The sequence below is a fragment of the Cherax quadricarinatus genome, chromosome 30 (assembly GCF_038502225.1).
Source record: "Cherax quadricarinatus isolate ZL_2023a chromosome 30, ASM3850222v1, whole genome shotgun sequence".
NCBI lineage: Eukaryota > Metazoa > Arthropoda > Malacostraca > Decapoda > Parastacidae > Cherax > Cherax quadricarinatus.
In genome coordinates, this window is record NC_091321.1 from 19354851 (window position 1) to 19373436 (window position 18586).

General features: G+C 38.9%; 1 protein-coding gene across 2 annotated transcripts in view; it reads right to left on the reverse strand.

The window, feature by feature from the left end:
- Positions 1 to 214: 214 nt before the first annotated feature.
- The window catches only part of Prosalpha5 (proteasome alpha5 subunit), a 29705-nt gene continuing 11333 nt past the window's right edge, over positions 215 to 18586 (reverse strand). For both annotated transcript variants that reach the window (XM_053782102.1, XM_053782103.2), the window contains exons 3-6: positions 16366 to 16519; positions 15354 to 15529; positions 12909 to 13070; positions 215 to 879 (exon numbers count right to left, since the gene is read on the reverse strand). In XM_053782102.1, coding sequence (XP_053638077.1) covers positions 715 to 879; positions 12909 to 13070; positions 15354 to 15529; positions 16366 to 16519 — 657 coding nt within the window. In that variant the 3' untranslated portion in view covers positions 215 to 714. The remainder of the gene's footprint in view (positions 880 to 12908; positions 13071 to 15353; positions 15530 to 16365; positions 16520 to 18586) is intronic.

The following is an 18586-nucleotide window of genomic DNA, read 5'->3' on the forward strand; positions in this document are numbered from 1 at the left end:
ATAACCTAGTAATTACATGGACAGCATTCAACAAGCCTTCAATTATGCTGTAAGTGACTCCCAGCAACAAAAGATGCCAACGTAACTTGAAATGGAAGAAAGATACTGAGTGAAACAATGAGATTCTGAACTCAGAATTTACCCCTGCCATGAGTTTTTTTTTTTAAGAAATCTTAAATAATTTACAAATATACAGGAAAATATATCAGATGAATCAATGTATCACCTTATTTTTTATTTAGAAAAACTGTAGTACATGCATATTTGTTAATTCCTTATGACAAAAGCAGCTGTCAAAGCTCACAGCAGACAGTTTCCAGTTTTCTTCTCTCTTCATCATGAAAGCCGTCTCTCTGATATCAGTAAACAATAACAAGGCATTTTAGTGCAGAATCTGTAGGTTAGGACTTAATGTTTCATACAAGTGTCAAAACTAAATACATTTTTAAACCACTGAAAAACTATTTGTTGTACTGATAATCAGTGATTTTTCTAACGTGACAAAAGCTAAACGTACCAAAGGTAAAAATGGACATGAGCATGGCAGTGGACACCGTACTTTCTATAACTTTTTACAAGACCCTTGAACACAAAAGTTTCTGGTCATTTCAAAACATTTCCTTAGGGTGAATCATACCAAAACTTTAAAATTTCAAATGTCCTAAATCACCATTCAAAAAATCAATATATATAAATATATAAATATGTAACCAATTAAAGTCCTGAGATGATGGCTTCTACTTCATCCTGTGGGTAGCGATGGAAACCCTTCTCTGGAGTTACAGCTGCCACTTCCACATTAGAACCACTCACTTTCTCTTCCATTACTTGCTTCAACACCGTCAACGCAATCTTTAGGGCCTCTTGCAATGTCATGGACTGGAAAAAAATACTGAGCTTAGAGTCAGTTCTACTTTATACCAGGAGCAATGGGTTAAAATGTCAGCAGGAGTATATAGAATAATTTAGGATGAGGCAATATGCGTAATGAAATGTGAAACTTGAAACATTAAACATTTTAGCCCAAACTACAAGGAAATTATACTAAATATCACAACACATTGGAAATGTTATAACAATCAATAAGAAAGCTTATTAACCATACGTACTGTAGTACTTCACCTTTACAAGTGTTCACACTCAATATGATCAGACAACACTGAACACTTGCTAGCAAGTGGTGAAGTCAAACAAAAGTAATGTATGGGTGAGGGTACAAAGTGGAGGTGCAAACAAAGAAAACAGGCAGCTGTAATTAATGAACTACTGAGAGAAGGGTTGTGTTAACCCCTTGACTGTCGCAACCCCCAATCCTGAGGTCGCAAAATTTAAAAAAAAAAAAAATCATTTTTTCTAATGAAATGATAGAGAATCTTTTCCCAATTGTAATGACACCAAAAAAACGAAATTTGATGGAAAACTGACGGAATTACGCTCTTGCGAAGTTAGCGACCTCGGCGATATTTACAAATCGGCGATTTCGCCCACTTTGAGCCCTATTTTCAGCAAATTCCTTTGTTCCAGTCAACCAAACTCATAGCTATTTCTTTAGAACTCCATTTTTTCTATCGATTGAATACAAGAAACTGCCCATTTACCAATTTCAACTACCCAATAACGTGGTCAGAAATTTGCAATTTAGCCAATTTCACGAAAATAAAAAAATTTGACAATTTCAAAATAAGGTCCAGAATGAACAATGCAGACATTCCTGACTCTAAAATAACATTTTCTTTGTTCATCAGTCATGTCTCCAGGCCCCTCTGATATTACTCTTGCTTTCTATTTGCTATTATGCAGACTACTGCAATACTGTAATACAGTGGACCCCCGCTGAACGATCACCTCCCAATGCGACCAATTATGTAAGTGTATTCATGTAAGTGTGTTTGTACGTGTATGTTTGGGGGTCTGAAATGGACTAATCTACTTCACAATATTCCTTATGGGAACAAATTCGGTCAGTACTGGCACCTGAACATACTTTCGGAATGAAAAAATATCGTTAACCGGGGGTCCACTGTAATTGTATAAATAACATCAACCCATTCATGACTGCATATTAGAATGGCTAGTTGGACATTTATTGGACAATGACATCATTTGTTTACTTTTGAACATTGGCAAAAATCAAACATTTCCCCTACTTTGGGCTCCATTTCCAGGTTCTTTTTATAGGAAAATCAATCAACATCACCTCTATTTCTTCAATATGTTTTCCATTCTATCAAATGAGACCAAGAAAATGAGAATACAACCATAAATACTATATGAAAATAGACCACAAAGTCGGCACTGCGTGCTCCAGGATTTTTTTATATGGTGCACACTGACCACACAGACCCATTCTCTCATATGTAGGCCTACCAGCTTTCTCCTGCTTGATTTGAAGCCGCTAGAATTTATGAGTATATATACGTGTATAGGGCAAGGAGGAATAACATCTTGTAGGAGTGAGGAAGAGCCAGTTGTGAATGTGGGGGAAGTTCGTGAGGCAGTAGGTAAAATGAAAGGGGGTAAGGCAGCTGGGATTGATGGGATAAAGATAGAAATGTTAAAAGCAGGTGGGGATATAGTTTTGGAGTGGTTGGTGCAATTATTTAATAAATGTATGGAAGAGGGTAAAGTACCTAGGGATTGGCAGAGAGCATGCATAGTTCCTTTGTATAAAGGCAAAGGGGACAAAAGAGAGTGCAAAAATTATAGGGGGATAAGTCTGTTGAGTATACCTGGTAAAGTGTATGGTAGAGTTATTATTGAAAGAATTAAGAGTAAGACGGAGAATAGGATAGCAGATGAACAAGGAGGCTTTAGGAAAGGTAGGGGGTGTGTGGACCAGGTGTTTACAGTGAAACATATAAGTGAACAGTATTTAGATAAGGCTAAAGAGGTCTTTGTGGCATTTATGGATTTGGAAAAGGTGTATGACAGGGTGGATAGGGGGGCAATGTGGCAGATGTTGCAGGTGTATGGTGTAGGAGGTAGGTTACTGAAAGCAGTGAAGAGTTTTTATGAGGATAGTGAGGCTCAAGTTAGAGTATGTAGGAAAGAGGGAAATTATTTCCCAGTAAAAGTAGGCCTTAGACAAGGATGTGTGATGTCACCGTGGTTGTTTAATATATTTATAGATGGGGTTGCAAGAGAAGTAAATGCAAGGGTCTTGGCAAGAGGTGTGGAGTTAAAAGATAAAGAATCACACAAAGTGGGAGTTGTCACAGTTGCTCTTTGCTGATGACACTGTGCTCTTGGGAGATTCTGAAGAGAAGGTGCAGAGATTGGTGGATGAATTTGGTAGGGTGTGCAAAAGAAAATTAAAAGTGAATACAGGAAAGAGTAAGGTTATGAGGATAACAAAAAGATTAGGTGATGAAAGACTGGATATCAGATTGGAAGGAGAGAGTATAGAGGAGGTGAATGTATTCAGATATTTGGGAGTGGACGTGTCAGCGGATGGGTCTATGAAAGATGAGGTGAATCATAGAATTGATGAGGGGAAAAGGGTGAGTGGTGCACTTAGGAGTCTGTGGAGACAAAGAACTTTGTCCTTGGAGGCAAAGAGGGGAATGTATGAGAGTATAGTTTTACCAACGCTCTTATATGGGTGTGAAGCATGGGTGATGAATGTTGCAGCGAGGAGAAGGCTGGAGGCAGTGGAGATGTCATGTCTGAGGGCAATGTGTAGTGTGAATATAATGCAGAGAATTCGTAGTTTGGAAGTTAGGAGGAGGTGCGGGATTACCAAAACTGTTGTCCAGAGGGCTGAGGAAGGGTTGTTGAGGTGGTTCGGACATGTAGAGAGAATGGAGCGAAACAGAGTGACTTCAAGAGTGTATCAGTCTGTAGTGGAAGGAAGGCGGGGTAGGGGTCGGCCTAGGAAAGGTTGGAGGGAGGGGGTAAAGGAGGTTTTGTGTGCGAGGGGCTTGGACTTCCAGCAGACATGCGTGAGCGTGTTTGATAGGAGTGAATGGAGACGAATGGTTTTTAATACTTGACGTGCTGTTGGAGTGTGAGCAAAGTAACATTTATGAAGGGGTTCAGGGAAACCGGCAGGCCGGACTTGAGTCCTAGAGATGGGAAGTACAGTGCCTGCACTCTGAAGGAGGGGTGTTAATGTTGCAGTTTAAAAACTGGCAAGACAGTGATGGAGTGAATGATGGTGAAAGTTTTTCTTTTTCGGGCCACCAAGCCTTGGTGGGAATCGGCCAGTGTGATAAAAAAAAAAAAAAATACGTCAAACACGGTACCTCGTAAGACATATACAGTGGACCCCCACATAACGATTACCTCCGAATGCGACCAATTATGTAAGTGTATTTATGTAAGTGCATTTGTACGTGTATGTTTGGGGGTCTGAAATGGACTAATCTACTTCACAATATTCCTTATGGGAATAAATTCGGTCAGTACTGGCACCTGAACATACTTATGGAGTGAAAAAATATCGTTAACCGGGGGTCCACTGTATATACAGCCGTGACAGTCAAAGGGTTAAGTAAAAGGACACAAATGCAACTAATGTGACATTTTATTGTGGCAATGTTCCGCTCTCCAGGAGTTTAGCCAAGCTGTTACAAACAATACATGAACACAGAGGGATATATAGGCTTTGAGCGAGGTGTAGTACAAGTAGAGGTAGTAGAAGTGGTTACACATGTGGTGGAAAAGTCAGCTGGTACATGAGAAAGAAAGGTTACAAAGCTATGGCTTGGGTAGCATAAAAAAATAGGTTGGGTATTTGCCCAACCTATTTTTTTTATATATGCCCTTTGTCCATGCATTGTTTGTAATGGCTTGACAAAGCTCCTGGAGATACGTTGCTACAATAAAATGTCACATTAGTTGCATTTGTGTCCTTTTACTTGTGACATTAGTTGCATTTGTGTCCTTTTACTTAACATATTGTCGGTAATTCTTCCAATATTATGGAGAGAAGAGTGTTACCGATGCTGGTAGGAGAGTGGAGGTGTTCTATTAATCAGTGACTTACCAGTGCCATATAGTCTTGACTGAGTATTCTCTTGCATACTAAAGCTAAGCTTTCTGCCCCAAAAAAATGGAATGGATTTCCTATAGCGAGAGTATTGTGCGAAATGATACAAGGATGACTAGGTTTCACTTGCCACACGAACACTTCAATGTGCACTGTAAACATAGGTGCATCACCTTCCTATGCTGAAGAATGTATTCACTAATAATAGGCAAACAGGACAAGGCTGAGGAATACATTCACCGAGAATATACAAATCAGATGAAGGGCTATGTGGCACTTGATTCTCCACTTTTGTTTTAAGGATTTTTTTTTTTTTTAACAAGTCGGCCGTCTCCCACCGAGGCAGGGTGACCCAAAAAGAAAGAAAATCCCCAAAAAGAAAATACTTTCATCATCATTCAACACTTTCACCTCACTCACACATAATCACTGTTTTTGCAGAGGTGCTCAGAACACAACAGCTTAGAAGCATATACGTATAAAGATACACAACATATCCCTCCAAACTGCTAATATCCCAAAACCCCTCCTTTAGAGTGCAGGCATTGTACTTCCCATTTCCAGGACTCAAGTCCGGCTATATAAAAATAACCGGTTTCCCTGAATCCCTTCACTAAATATTACCCTGCTCACACTCCAACAGATCGTCAGGTCCCAAATACCATTCATCTCCATTCACTCCTATCGAACACGCTAATGCATGCCTGCTGGAAGTCCAAGCCCCTCGCCCACAAAAACCTCCCTTACCCCTTCCTTCCAACCTTTTCGAGGACGACCCCTACCCAGCCTTCCTTCTCCTACAGATTTAAATGCTCTCCATGTCATTCTACTTTGATCCATTCTCTCTAAATGACCAAACCACCTCAACAACCCCTCTTCAGCCCTCTGACTAATACTTTTATTAACTCCACACCTTCTCCTAATTTCCACACTCCGAATTTTCTGCATATTTACACCACACATTGCCCTTAGACAGGACATCTCCACTGCCTCCAACCGCCTCCTCGCTGCTGCATTCACAACCCAAGCTTCGCACCCATATAAGAGTGTTGGTACTACTATACTTTCATACATTCCCTTCTTTGCCTCCATAGATAATGTTTTTTGACTCCTATACCTCAATGCACCACTCACCTTTTTTCCTTCATCAATTCTATGATTAACCTCATCCTTCATAAATCCATCCGCCGACACGTCAACTCCCAAGTATCTGAAAACATTTACTTCTTCCATACTCCTCCTCCCCAATTTGATATCCAATTTTTCTTTATCTAAATCAATTGATACCCTCATCACTTTACTCTTTTCTATGTTCGCTTTCAACTTTCTACCTTTACACACACTCCCAAACTCATCCACTAACCTTCGCAATTTTTCTTTAGAATCTCCCATAAGCACAGTATCATCAGCAAAAAGTAACTGTGTCAATTCCCATTTTGTATTTGATTCCCCATAATTTAATCCCACCCCTCTCCTGAACACCCTAGCATTTACTTCTTTTACAACCCCATCTATAAATATATTAAACAACCATGGTGACATTACACATCCCTGTCTAAGACCTACTTTTACCGGGAAGTAGTCTCCCTCTCTTCTTCGCACCCTAACCTGAGCCTCACTATCCTCATAAAAACTCTTTACAGCATTTAGTAACTTACAACCTATTCCATATACTTGCAACATCTGCCACACTGATAATAAATAATTATTTTTATTTCTTTTTTATTGTCACACTGGCCGATTCCCACCAAGGCAGGGTGGCCCGAAAAAGAAAAACTTTCACCATCATTCACTCCATCACTGTCTTGCCAGAAAGGTGCTTTACACTACAGTTTTTAAACTGCAACATTAACACCCCTCCTTCAGAGTGCAGGCACTGTACTTCCCATCTCCAGGACTCAAGTCCGGCCTGCCGGTTTCCCTGAACCCCTTCATAAATGTTACTTTGCTCACACTCCAACAGCATGTCAAGTATTAAAAACCATTTGTCTCCATTCACTCCTGTCAAACACGCTCACGCATGCCTGCTGGAAGTCCAAGCCCCTCGCACACAAAACCTCCTTTACCCCCTCTCTCCAACCTTTCCTAGGCCGACCCATACCCCGCCTTCCTTCCACTACAGACTGATACACTCTTGAAGTCACTCTGTTTCGCTCCATTCTCTCTACATGTCCGAACCACCTCAACAACCCTTCCTCAGCCCTCTGGACAACAGTTTTGGTAATCCCGCACCTCCTCCTAACTTCCAAACTACGAATTCTCTGCATTATATTCACACCACACATTGCCCTCAGACATGACATCTCCACTGCCTCCAGCCTTCTCCTCGCTGCAACATTCATCACCCATGCTTCACACCCATATAAGAGCGTTGGTAAAACTATACTCTCATACATTCCCCTCTTTGCCTCCAAGACTCCACAGACTCCTAAGTGCACCACTCACTCTTTTCCCCTCATCAATTCTATGATTCACCTCATCTTTCATAGACCCATCCGCTGACACGTCCACTCCCAAATATCTGAATACATTCACCTCCTCCATACTCTCTCCCTCCAATCTAATATTCAATCTTTCATCACCTAATCTTTTTGTTATCCTCATAACCTTACTCTTTCCTGCATTCACCTTTAATTTTCTTCTTTTGCACACCCTACCAAATTCATCCACCAATCTCTGCAACTTCTCTTCAGAATCTCCCAAGAGCACAGTGTCATCAGCAAAGAGCAGCTGTGACAACTCCCACTTTGTGTGTGATTCTTTATCTTTTAACTCCACACCTCTTGCCAAGACCCTCGCATTTACTTCTCTTGCAACCCCATCTATAAATATATTAAACAACCACGGTGACATCACACATCCTTGTCTAAGGCCTACTTTTACTGGGAAAAAATTTCCCTCTTTCCTACATACTCTAACTTGAGCCTCACTATCCTCGTAAAAACTCTTCACTGCTTTCAGTAACCTACCTCCTACACCATACACTTGCAACATCTGCCACATTGCCCCCCTATCCACCCTGTCATACGCCTTTTCCAAATCCATAAATGCCACAAAGACCTCTTTAGCCTTATCTAAATACTGTTCACTTATATGTTTCACTGTAAACACCTGGTCCACACACCCCCTACCTTTCCTAAAGCCTCCTTGTTCTTCTGCTATCCTATTCTCCGTCTTACTTTTAATTCTTTCAATAATAACTCTACCATACACTTTACCAGGTATACTCAGCAGACTTATCCCCCTATAATTTTTGCACTCTCTTTTATCCCCTTTGCCTTTATACAAAGGAACTATGCATGCTCTCTGCCAATCCCTAGGTACCTTACCCTCTTCCATACATTTATTAAATAATTGCACCAACCACTCCAAAACTATATCCCCACCTGCTTTTAACATTTCTATCTTTATCCCATCAATCCCGGCTGCCTTACCCCCTTTCATTCTACCTACTGCCTCACGAACTTCCCCCACACTCACAACTGGCTCTTCCTCACTCCTACAAGATGTTATTCCTCCCTGTCCTATACACGAAATCACAGCTTCCCTATCTTCATCAACATTTAACAATTCCTCAAAATAATAATAATAAATAAATAAATAAATAAATAAATAAATAAATGGTAGTAGGTTGGTAGACAGCAACCACCCAGGGAGGTACTACCGTCCTGCCAAGTGAGTGTAAAACGAAGCCTGTGATTGTTTTACATGATGGTAGGATTGCTGATGTCTTTTGTCTGTCTCATAAATATGCAAGATTACAGGCATGTCTTGCTACTTCTACTTACACTTAGGTCACACTACACATACATGTACACATTTATTTATACACACTCATCTGAGTTTTCTTTGATTTTATCTTAATAGTTCTTGGTCTTATTAATTTTCCTTTTATATCCATGGGGAAGTGGAATAAGAATCTTTCCTCCGTAAGCCATGCGTGTTGTAAAAGTCAACTAAAATGCCGGGAACAATGGGCTAGTAACCCCTTTTCCTGTAAAGATTACTAAAAAGAATAAGAAGAAGAAAATTGTCAAAGTGGGAAGTCTGAATGTGCGTGGATGTTGTGCAGATGATAAGAAAGAGATGATTGTGGATGTTATGAATGAGAAGAAGCTGGATGTCCTGGCTTTAAGTGAAACAAAGCTGAAGGGGGTGGGAGAGTTTCAGTGGAGAGGAATAAATGGGATTAGGTCAGGGGTTTCAAATAGAGTTAGAGCTAAAGAAGGAGTAGCAATAATGTTGAAGGATAAGCTATGGCAGGAAAAGAGGGACTATAAATGTATTAATTCAAGGATTATGTGGAGTAAAATAAAGATTGGATGTGAAAAGTGGGTTATAATAAGCGTGTATGCACCTGGAGAAGAGAGAAGTGTAGAGGAGAGAGAGAGATTTTGGGAAATGTTGAGTGAATGCGTGGGGAGTTTTGAATCAAGTGTGAGAGTAATGGTGGTTGGGGATTTTAATGCTAAAGTGGGTAAAAATGTTATGGAGGGAGTAGTAGGTAAATTTGGGGTGCCAGGGGTAAATGTAAATGGGGAGCCTTTAATTGAGCTATGTGTAGAAAGAAATTTGGTAATAAGTAATACATATTTTATGAAAAAGAGGATAAATAAATATACAAGGTATGATGTAGCACGTAATGAAAGTAGTTTATTAGATTATGTATTGGTGGATAAAAGGTTGATGAGTAGGCTCCAGGATGTACATGTTTATAGAGGGGCAACTGATATATCGGATCATTATTTAGTTGTAGCTACAGTTAGAGTAAGAGGTAGATGGGAAAAGAGGAAGGTGGCAACAACAAGTAAGAGGGAGGTGAAAGTGTATAAACTAAGGGAGGAGGAAGTTCGGGTGAGATATAAGCGACTATTGGCAGAAAGGTGGGCTAGTGCAAAGATGAGTAGTGGGGGGGTTGAAGAGGGTTGGAATAGTTTTAAAAATGCAGTATTAGAATGTGGGGCAGAAGTTTGTGGTTATAGGAGGGTGGGGGCAGGAGGAAAGAGGAGTGATTGGTGGAATGATGAAGTAAAGGGTGTGATAAAAGAGAAAAAGGTAGCTTATGAGAGGTTTTTACAAAGCAGAAGTGTTATAAGAAGAGCAGAGTATATGGAGAGTAAAAGAAAGGTAAAGAGAGTGGTGAGAGAGTGCAAAAGGAGAGCAGATGATAGAGTGGGAGAGGCATTGTCAAGAAATTTTAATGAAAATAAGAAAAAATTTTGGAGTGAGTTAAACAAGTTAAGAAAGCCTAGGGAAAATATGGATTTGTCAGTTAAAAACAGAGTAGGGGAGTTAGTAGATGGGGAGATGGAGGTATTGGGAAGATGGCGAGAATATTTTGAGGAACTTTTAAATGTTAAGGAAGAAACAGAGGCAGTAATTTCATGCACTGGTCAGGGAGGTATACCATCTTTTAGGAGTGAAGAAGAGCAGAATGTAAGTGTGGGGGAGGTACGTGAGGCATTACGTAAAATGAAAGGGGGTAAAGCAGCTGGAACTGATGGGATCATGACAGAAATGTTAAAAGCAGGGGGGGATATAGTGTTGGAGTGGTTGGTACTTTTGTTTAATAAATGTATGAAAGAGGGGAAGGTACCTAGGGATTGGCAGAGAGCATGTATAGTCCCTTTATATAAAGGGAAAGGGGACAAAAGAGACTGTAAAAATTATAGAGGAATAAGCTTACTGAGTATACCAGGAAAAGTGTACGGTAGGGTTATAATTGAAAGAATTAGAGGTAAGACAGAATGTAGGATTGCGGATGAGCAAGGAGGTTTTAGAGTGGGTAGGGGATGTGTAGATCAGGTGTTTACATTGAAGCATATATGTGAACAGTATTTAGATAAAGATAGGGAAGTTTTTATTGCATTTATGGATTTAGAAAAGGCATATGATAGAGTGGATAGAGGAGCAATGTGGCAGATGTTGCAAGTATATGGAATAGGTGGTAAGTTATTAAATGCTGTAAAGAGTTTTTATGAGGATAGTGAGGCTCAGGTTAGGGTGTGTAGAAGAGAGGGAGACTACTTCCCGGTAAAAGTAGGTCTTAGACAGGGATGTGTAATGTCACCATGGTTGTTTAATATATTTATAGATGGGGTTGTAAAGGAAGTAAATGCTAGGGTGTTTGGGAGAGGGGTGGGATTAAATTATGGGGAATCAAATTCAAAATGGGAATTGACACAGTTACTTTTTGCTGATGATACTGTGCTTATGGGAGATTCTAAAGAAAAATTGCAAAGGTTAGTGGATGAGTTTGGGAATGTGTGTAAAGGTAGAAAGTTGAAAGTGAACATAGAAAAGAGTAAGGTGATGAGGGTGTCAAATGATTTAGATAAAGAAAAATTGGATATCAAATTGGGGAGGAGGAGTATGGAAGAAGTGAATGTTTTCAGATACTTGGGAGTTGACGTGTCGGCGGATGGATTTATGAAGGATGAGGTTAATCATAGAATTGATGAGGGAAAAAAGGTGAGTGGTGCGTTGAGGTATATGTGGAGTCAAAAAACGTTATCTATGGAGGCAAAGAAGGGAATGTATGAAAGTATAGTAGTACCAACACTCTTATATGGGTGTGAAGCTTGGGTGGTAAATGCAGCAGCGAGGAGACGGTTGGAGGCAGCGGAGATGTCCTGTTTAAGGGCAATGTGTGGTGTAAATATTATGCAGAAAATTCGGAGTGTGGAAATTAGGAGAAGGTGTGGAGTTAATAAAAGTATTAGTCAGAGGGCAGAAGAGGGGTTGTTGAGGTGGTTTGGTCATTTAGAGAGAATGGATCACAGTAGAATGACATGGAAAGCATATAAATCTATAGGGGAAGGAAGGCGGGGTAGGGGTCGTCCTCGAAAGGGTTGGAGAGAGGGGGTAAAGGAGGTTTTGTGGGTAAGGGGCTTGGACTTCCAGCAAGCGTGCGTGAGCGTGTTAGATAGGAGTGAATGGAGACGAATGGTACTTGGGACCTGACGATCTGTTGGAGTGTGAGCAGGGTAATATTTAGTGAAGGGATTCAGGGAAACCGGTTATTTTCATATAGTCGGACTTGAGTCCTGGAAATGGGAAGTACAATGCCTGCACTTTAAAGGAGGGGTTTGGGATATTGGCAGTTTGGAGGGATATGTTGTGTATCTTTATATGTTTATGCTTCTAGACTGTTGTATTCTGAGCACCTCTGCAAAAACAGTGATAATGTGCGAGTGTGGTGAAAGTGTTGAATGATGATGAAAGTATTTTCTTTTTGGGGATTTTCTTTCTTTTTTGGGTCACCCTGCCTCGGTGGGAGACGGCCGACTTTTTTAAAAAAAAAAAAAAAAAAAAAAAAAAAAAAAATAGATAACTCGAGATAACTCAAATGAAGTTCTGAAAACTGCTTCATGTCATAAGTAGGGACTGATAATGTCCCACATCACTGTATGACCAACCAAGTTTAGGTACTACTATTACTTGTCCAACTGTCAGCTTTAATAATGGTTTATAAGGTCTAAAACAATAGTCCTAGCTTAGCCAAACCAAGCTCAAGAAGCTTATATGCCTTAGTACAAAAATATGTAACATACATTATACAAAAAATTTTAGTTGTATGTAAAAGTTTTATTAGAAAACTGAGAGGTTGGAAATTTGACAATAAATATATGCAGCAGTAATTTTTGCACAGCCCTCATTATGCACTAAACTCAATGTGGTTTATTCATAGACAGGAGTGTAGACTCAGTCTGCTAATACCCTGACAAATGAGATACTGAATTGTACAATTATTTTTTTCTTAAAGACCAAGAATACTATGCTGATAATATGATTGCTATTATATTGCAAATTATACTTTTAAGTGAGGAGGGAGTTATACATTTACCCGAATCACTTTCCACTACACTGGGAACTATGAATGTTACAAAGTTTAGAAAAGGAATACAAAGTTATTAACCTTGTGATAAGACTCCTGGAGAGATTGTTGTGCTCCTTCAGACCCTGAACCAATAGCTTTGGCACCAAATTCCAAGAAAGTGCCAGATGGGTCCATGTGGTACAGCTGTGTGCCAGATTTGTCAAGTCCTGCAAAGAGCATCGCCACTCCAAATGGACGACTCTGCCAGAACAAAGTTTGAATTACTTAAACTTCTAAAATACAATAAAATTTAAATGTATTTTCAAACATTTTTAGACTTACAAGGTAAACATACTGCAAGTGTGAAAATCTCTTGATATTTTTAACTAGTCAACACTGGTAATTAATGGGCCATTATGTACAGTACAGTGGTCCATTTAGCTAACAGAACCATGTAGCATTATGCTGATTATTTTCCTTATGAATAATATTTGTATTTATATTTTTTATTACATCTAAAATATTCAAGCTCAGATGAAATATCTATTAATATTAGTTTAGAAATACTGTATAACTATTTGTGCTCACTTTTTGTCCAATCATTTTGCTCATCAGAATAAAAAAGAAATATATTGACTAATCTAACAATTGTGCCTTTGCACTGTATTTTAAATGATAATGCATTACAAATGTTAAACAACTGTTGGAGAATATTTAATGTTTAAAAGAACTAGTTATTGCAATTACTATAAAGGCATACAAACTTTTATGTGTTACACTGTTGTATATTTTCAATAAATATAACATCAAGTAAGGATATAACTACAACCTGCAAATATGTGGTGGTTCGGACATGTAGAGAGAATGGAACGAAACAGACTGACTTCGAGAGTGTATAAATCTGTAGAGGAGGGAAGGTGGGGTAGGGGTCAGCCTAGGAAAGGTTGGAGGGAGAGGGTAAAGGAGATTTTTCGTGCGAAGGGCTTGGACTTCCAGCAAGCATGCGTGAGCGTATTTGATAGGAGTGAATGGAGACAAATGGTTTTTAATACTTGACGTGCTGTTGGAGTGTGAGCAAAGTAACATTTATGAAGGGATTCACGGAAACCGGCAGGCTGGACTTGAGTCCTGGAGATGGGAAGTACAGTGTCTGCACTCTGAAGGAGGGGTGTTAATGTTGCAGTTTTATAAACTGTAGTATAAAGCACCCCTCTGGCAAGACAGTGATGGAGTGAATGATGGTGAAAGTTTTTCTTTTTTGGGCCACCCTGCCTTGGTGGGAATCAGCTGATGTGGTAATAATAAAAAATAAAAATTGGGAGCAATATGTTGTGTGAATATTAGGCAATGAATCCATAAAAATTAGAAGACAGTGTAGGTTACTACAGGTATAATACAAAGGGCTGAGGAGGAACTACTGAGGTGGTTTGGGTATTTAGAGAAGATTGAGCAGGATACTATTCGAGGTGGAAGGAAAGTGGGGCAGGGTTCATCCTAGAAATAGTTGCCGAGGGAGAGGGTAAAAAGAGGCTTCGAGTTTTAGAAGCTTCAACAACCAGCAGGCTTCTGTGAACATGTTAACATAGTAGTGAATGGAAACAAGTGGTTTTTAATGCTGGGGGTGTGAGCAAGGTAAATTATGAAGGGATTTAGGGAAAAGTGGTGAGCTGGCCTTGAATCCTGGAGGTGGCAAAGGCAGAGCCTGCACTCTGAAAGATGAGTGAGGATGCTGCAGTTGGGGGGTACTCTGAATTGTAATGACAGCACAATTCTGGAAAAACAGCAATGGAATGAATGGTGAATGCAATTTCTTCTTTGTCTTTAGTGGAACAGAGGAAAAACAAACGCACGTGCATACACACACACACACACACACACACACACACACAGAGGCGACTAAAATGCCGGGAGCAAGGGGCTAGTAACCCCTTCTCCTGCATATTAATAAATTTAAAATAAGAAACTTTCGTTTTTCTTTTTGGGTCACCTGCCTCGGTGGGATATGCCCAGTTTGTTGAAAAAAACCTTATACCCTATATATAAATATAAGAGGGACTAGTAACCCCTTCTCCTATATAAATTACTAAATATAAAAAGAAAAAGTTTTGTTTTTCTTTTTAGGCCACCCCTGCCTCAGTGGGATACGGCCAGTTCGTTGACAAAAAAAAAAAATATACAAACAGCCTCTCCTCACTTAATGGCAGAGTTCTGTTCCTAATAGAGTCGATAAACGAATTCATGTCTAAATGAGGAGCATACTATACAGTAGTGGGTTTATGTCAACCATCTTTGATATTGCTTGAATGTCACCCTTGCACCATTTATAAAATTTTTTAAATATTTATACAGTAGTGTACTGTATACTGTAATAAACAGAATAGAGGAAATCAGCTCTGATATACATTATTTAGGTATGCATACTGGTAAGAGAGCCCATTGTATGTCCGAGTCCTCAGTAAATGAGTACGTCCCTAAGTGAAGAGAGGCTGTATACACGTATATATTTACACACAATACTGTATATACACAGAGAAATATATTTACCATTGCTGGACCATCATCATCTGAGTCACCAAACCTAATAGCAAGGTTTGACACAGCCTGAGCAACAGATTCAACCTTCATGTTCTCATTATACACAAACCAATGATTGGCGCACTCAACTCGTGCATGATCAACTAATGTTCGAGAATCTGCAACCAGTCCTGATACAGCACAACCTGAATGATGACAAAAGAAAACAAAATTATTATAAAGGTCTATACAGGTATTTTTTCTCTAATAATGAGCAGATAGAATGGATATTAAAATATTTGCTAAATTATTCTATTTTAGATGTCTCAACTGAAATTACCAAGCAGGATATTTGGAGATGTAATCTTTAAGACAATTCATTAGGTCACATCTAATAATATTGGCCTCAGCTTCTGAGCTTTGCTGTCACAATAGTTTTAAATATGGATCTGTCTGTCTCATGAGGCCATTAACAAAATGAATTTATTATTGCTTGGTTTAAGACTTCATATGTTTCGATGAATAGTGGGAAGCACTGTACAATGATTACACTTGGTAAATAAAAATTTGTGTGTGCCCTACTAGAAAGTCAGCTAGAGAACAAGTGATGGTGAACATGTTCCCTAATTCTGGTTACTCACCCTGCCAGGTTAAAACAAAAAACATCTTACACTAATGGTGCATGAAGATATCAAATGAATAAATTCAGTTTTTTATATTTTCCAAATACTGTATAACCTTAGGAAGATATTTTCATTTATACTGAGCATAAGATCATTTTAATTTGAAAACTCTGTAGGAATGTCTGTTGCTAACTCTTTTCTTCTTTGCTCTGGAATACTACCACTACATCAGTCAACATTACTGTTGTTTAATGCCAACTTTTTATAAGCATTCAGAACATTCATAAGCTTTCATGTGCTTGCTAATCTCATCTTAACTCAAGAAAGCTTCCTTGTTAATACTCCCTTATTACGGTACCACTTAGTGTAAAAACAGAGCACTGGGTGTAGATAATTTGAAAGACACACAGAAATCTTACCAATGTGACTGTCAATCTCCACAATTTTTTCTATGGTGCTGGGGATCATGAGAGGTGATGTAATCCTCTTCTCAACAGCTAGGACAACCCCCTCACTTGTTTGGATACCAATGGCAGTAGAACCCAACTTTATTGCCTCAATAGCATATTCAACCTAAGGAAGACATTAATAAGTAAAATAACACTGCAGTTTTTAACATATGTTTTGGCAAACTGGCAAAATTAAGACAAGAAAGCAGTATACTGAAAATTATATTTTTTATTTAGAAACTAATATAGACAAGAGCAAACTCTCCATATAACAGGCTAACTGGAGGAAACGAGTGGCTAGTAATGACAATTGTGGTATATAGAGAAGAGATTGTTTTGCTGTTTTTGTAATAATAGCTGACTATTCTGTCAAGTATTTGTTTTCAAATCAACTGACCCAGCAGGTTTTGTTCAATATTTCAGAAGTTCATTATGAAGAGTTTACCATTCTGTAATTTAATTTTACTTGAAATAAGCATATGCTATGCATATTAGAAATAAAAATAGTTGTAATGAACCAGTTACTATTCAATTAAACTTCACACCTTGGATCCCACCTAAACATTACGTATATCATTCAGTTACAAAAATCGTGAATGAGATAATATGTATATGGCAACTGATTCAATTGAATTCTGGGACTGATTTACCTTGCCTGGGACTAATTTACCTCATCAACATTGTACTACTGATCAATATGACCTATCGCAACTTTCAGTTAACCCTTTCAGGGTCCATGCCGTAGATCTACGGCTTTACATTGAGGGTCCAAACCGTAGATCTAAGCCATAAGCTCAGCTCACTCTAAGCTGTGAGCGGTAAATTTGGGCCTAGATATGAGAGAATACATCCATGTGGTATGTGTGCACCACATAAAACAAATCCTGCAGCAAACAGTTCATAATGAGAGAAAAACTGAGACGGCAATTTTCGATCAAAACAGCAACTTTGCAGTGCTTTTTCGTATGTTTCTTATAGTTGTATTTGTGATTTCTTGGTCTCATTTGATATTACAGAAATAGAGATGATTTTGATTGGTTTTAGTACTGAAAATGGCTTGAAACTGAGCTCAAATTAGCGGAAATGTTAAATGTTTGCCAATGTTCAAGAGTAAACAAATGTCCTCACACGTCTAATACACGCCAGCTGGTAGGTCTAATATACGTTCGCAAATGTGCTGATATTATTTATACAATTATTACAATATTGCATGACAGTAAATCTTCTATTTTTTGGTTTGAATAAAAATTCATTATGTGAATTAAAAATCAAAATGGAATTCATTTGTAAAGCCTGAAAAATGTAACTAATGAACAGAGGAAATGTTAATTTAGTGCCAGGAATGCCTGTATTGTTTATTCTGGACCCTATTTTGAAATTGGAATGTTTTGAACTTTGCACTATATTGGCCAAATTACCAATTTCCAATCGCTTTATTTTGTAGATGAAACAGTTAAGTTGGCGATTTCTTGTGCTCAGTCGATAGAATAGAAGTAATACTAGTGAAATAGCTAAGAATTTGGTTGACTGGAATAAGGTAATTGGCCTAAGATGGAAGTTAAAGTCGGCAATATCGCCAATGCCTAAATATAGCTGACACATCAAAATTCGCGAGAGCATAATTTCATCAATTTTCCGTCAAATTTCGTACTTTTTGTTTTATTACCTTCAGAAAAAGATTCTCTACCATTTCATAAGAAAAAATAACAAAATTGTTTTTTGAAAATTCTTGGACACTGATGTGCACTTTGAAATTTGGCCTCTGGACCCTGAAAGGGTTAAATAAGGAGGTGAATGTACTCAGATATTTGGGAGTGGACGTGTCAGTGGATGGGTCTAAGAAAGATGAGGCGAATCATAGAACTGATGAGGGGAAAAGGGCGAGCGGTGCACTTAGGAGTCTGTGGAGACAAAGAACTTTGTCCTTGGAGGCAAAGAGGGGAATGTATGAGAGTATAGTTTTACCAACGCTCTTATATGGGCATGAAGCATGGGTGATGAATGTTGCAGCAAGGAGAAGGCTGGAGGCAGAGGAGATGTCATGTCTGAGGGCAATGTGTGGTGTGAATATAATGCAGAGAATTCGTAGTTTGGAAGTTAGGAGGAGGTGTGGGATTGCCAAAACTGTTGTCCAGAGGGCTGAGGAAGGGTTGTTGAGGTGGTTCGGACATGTAGAGAGAATGGAGCGAAA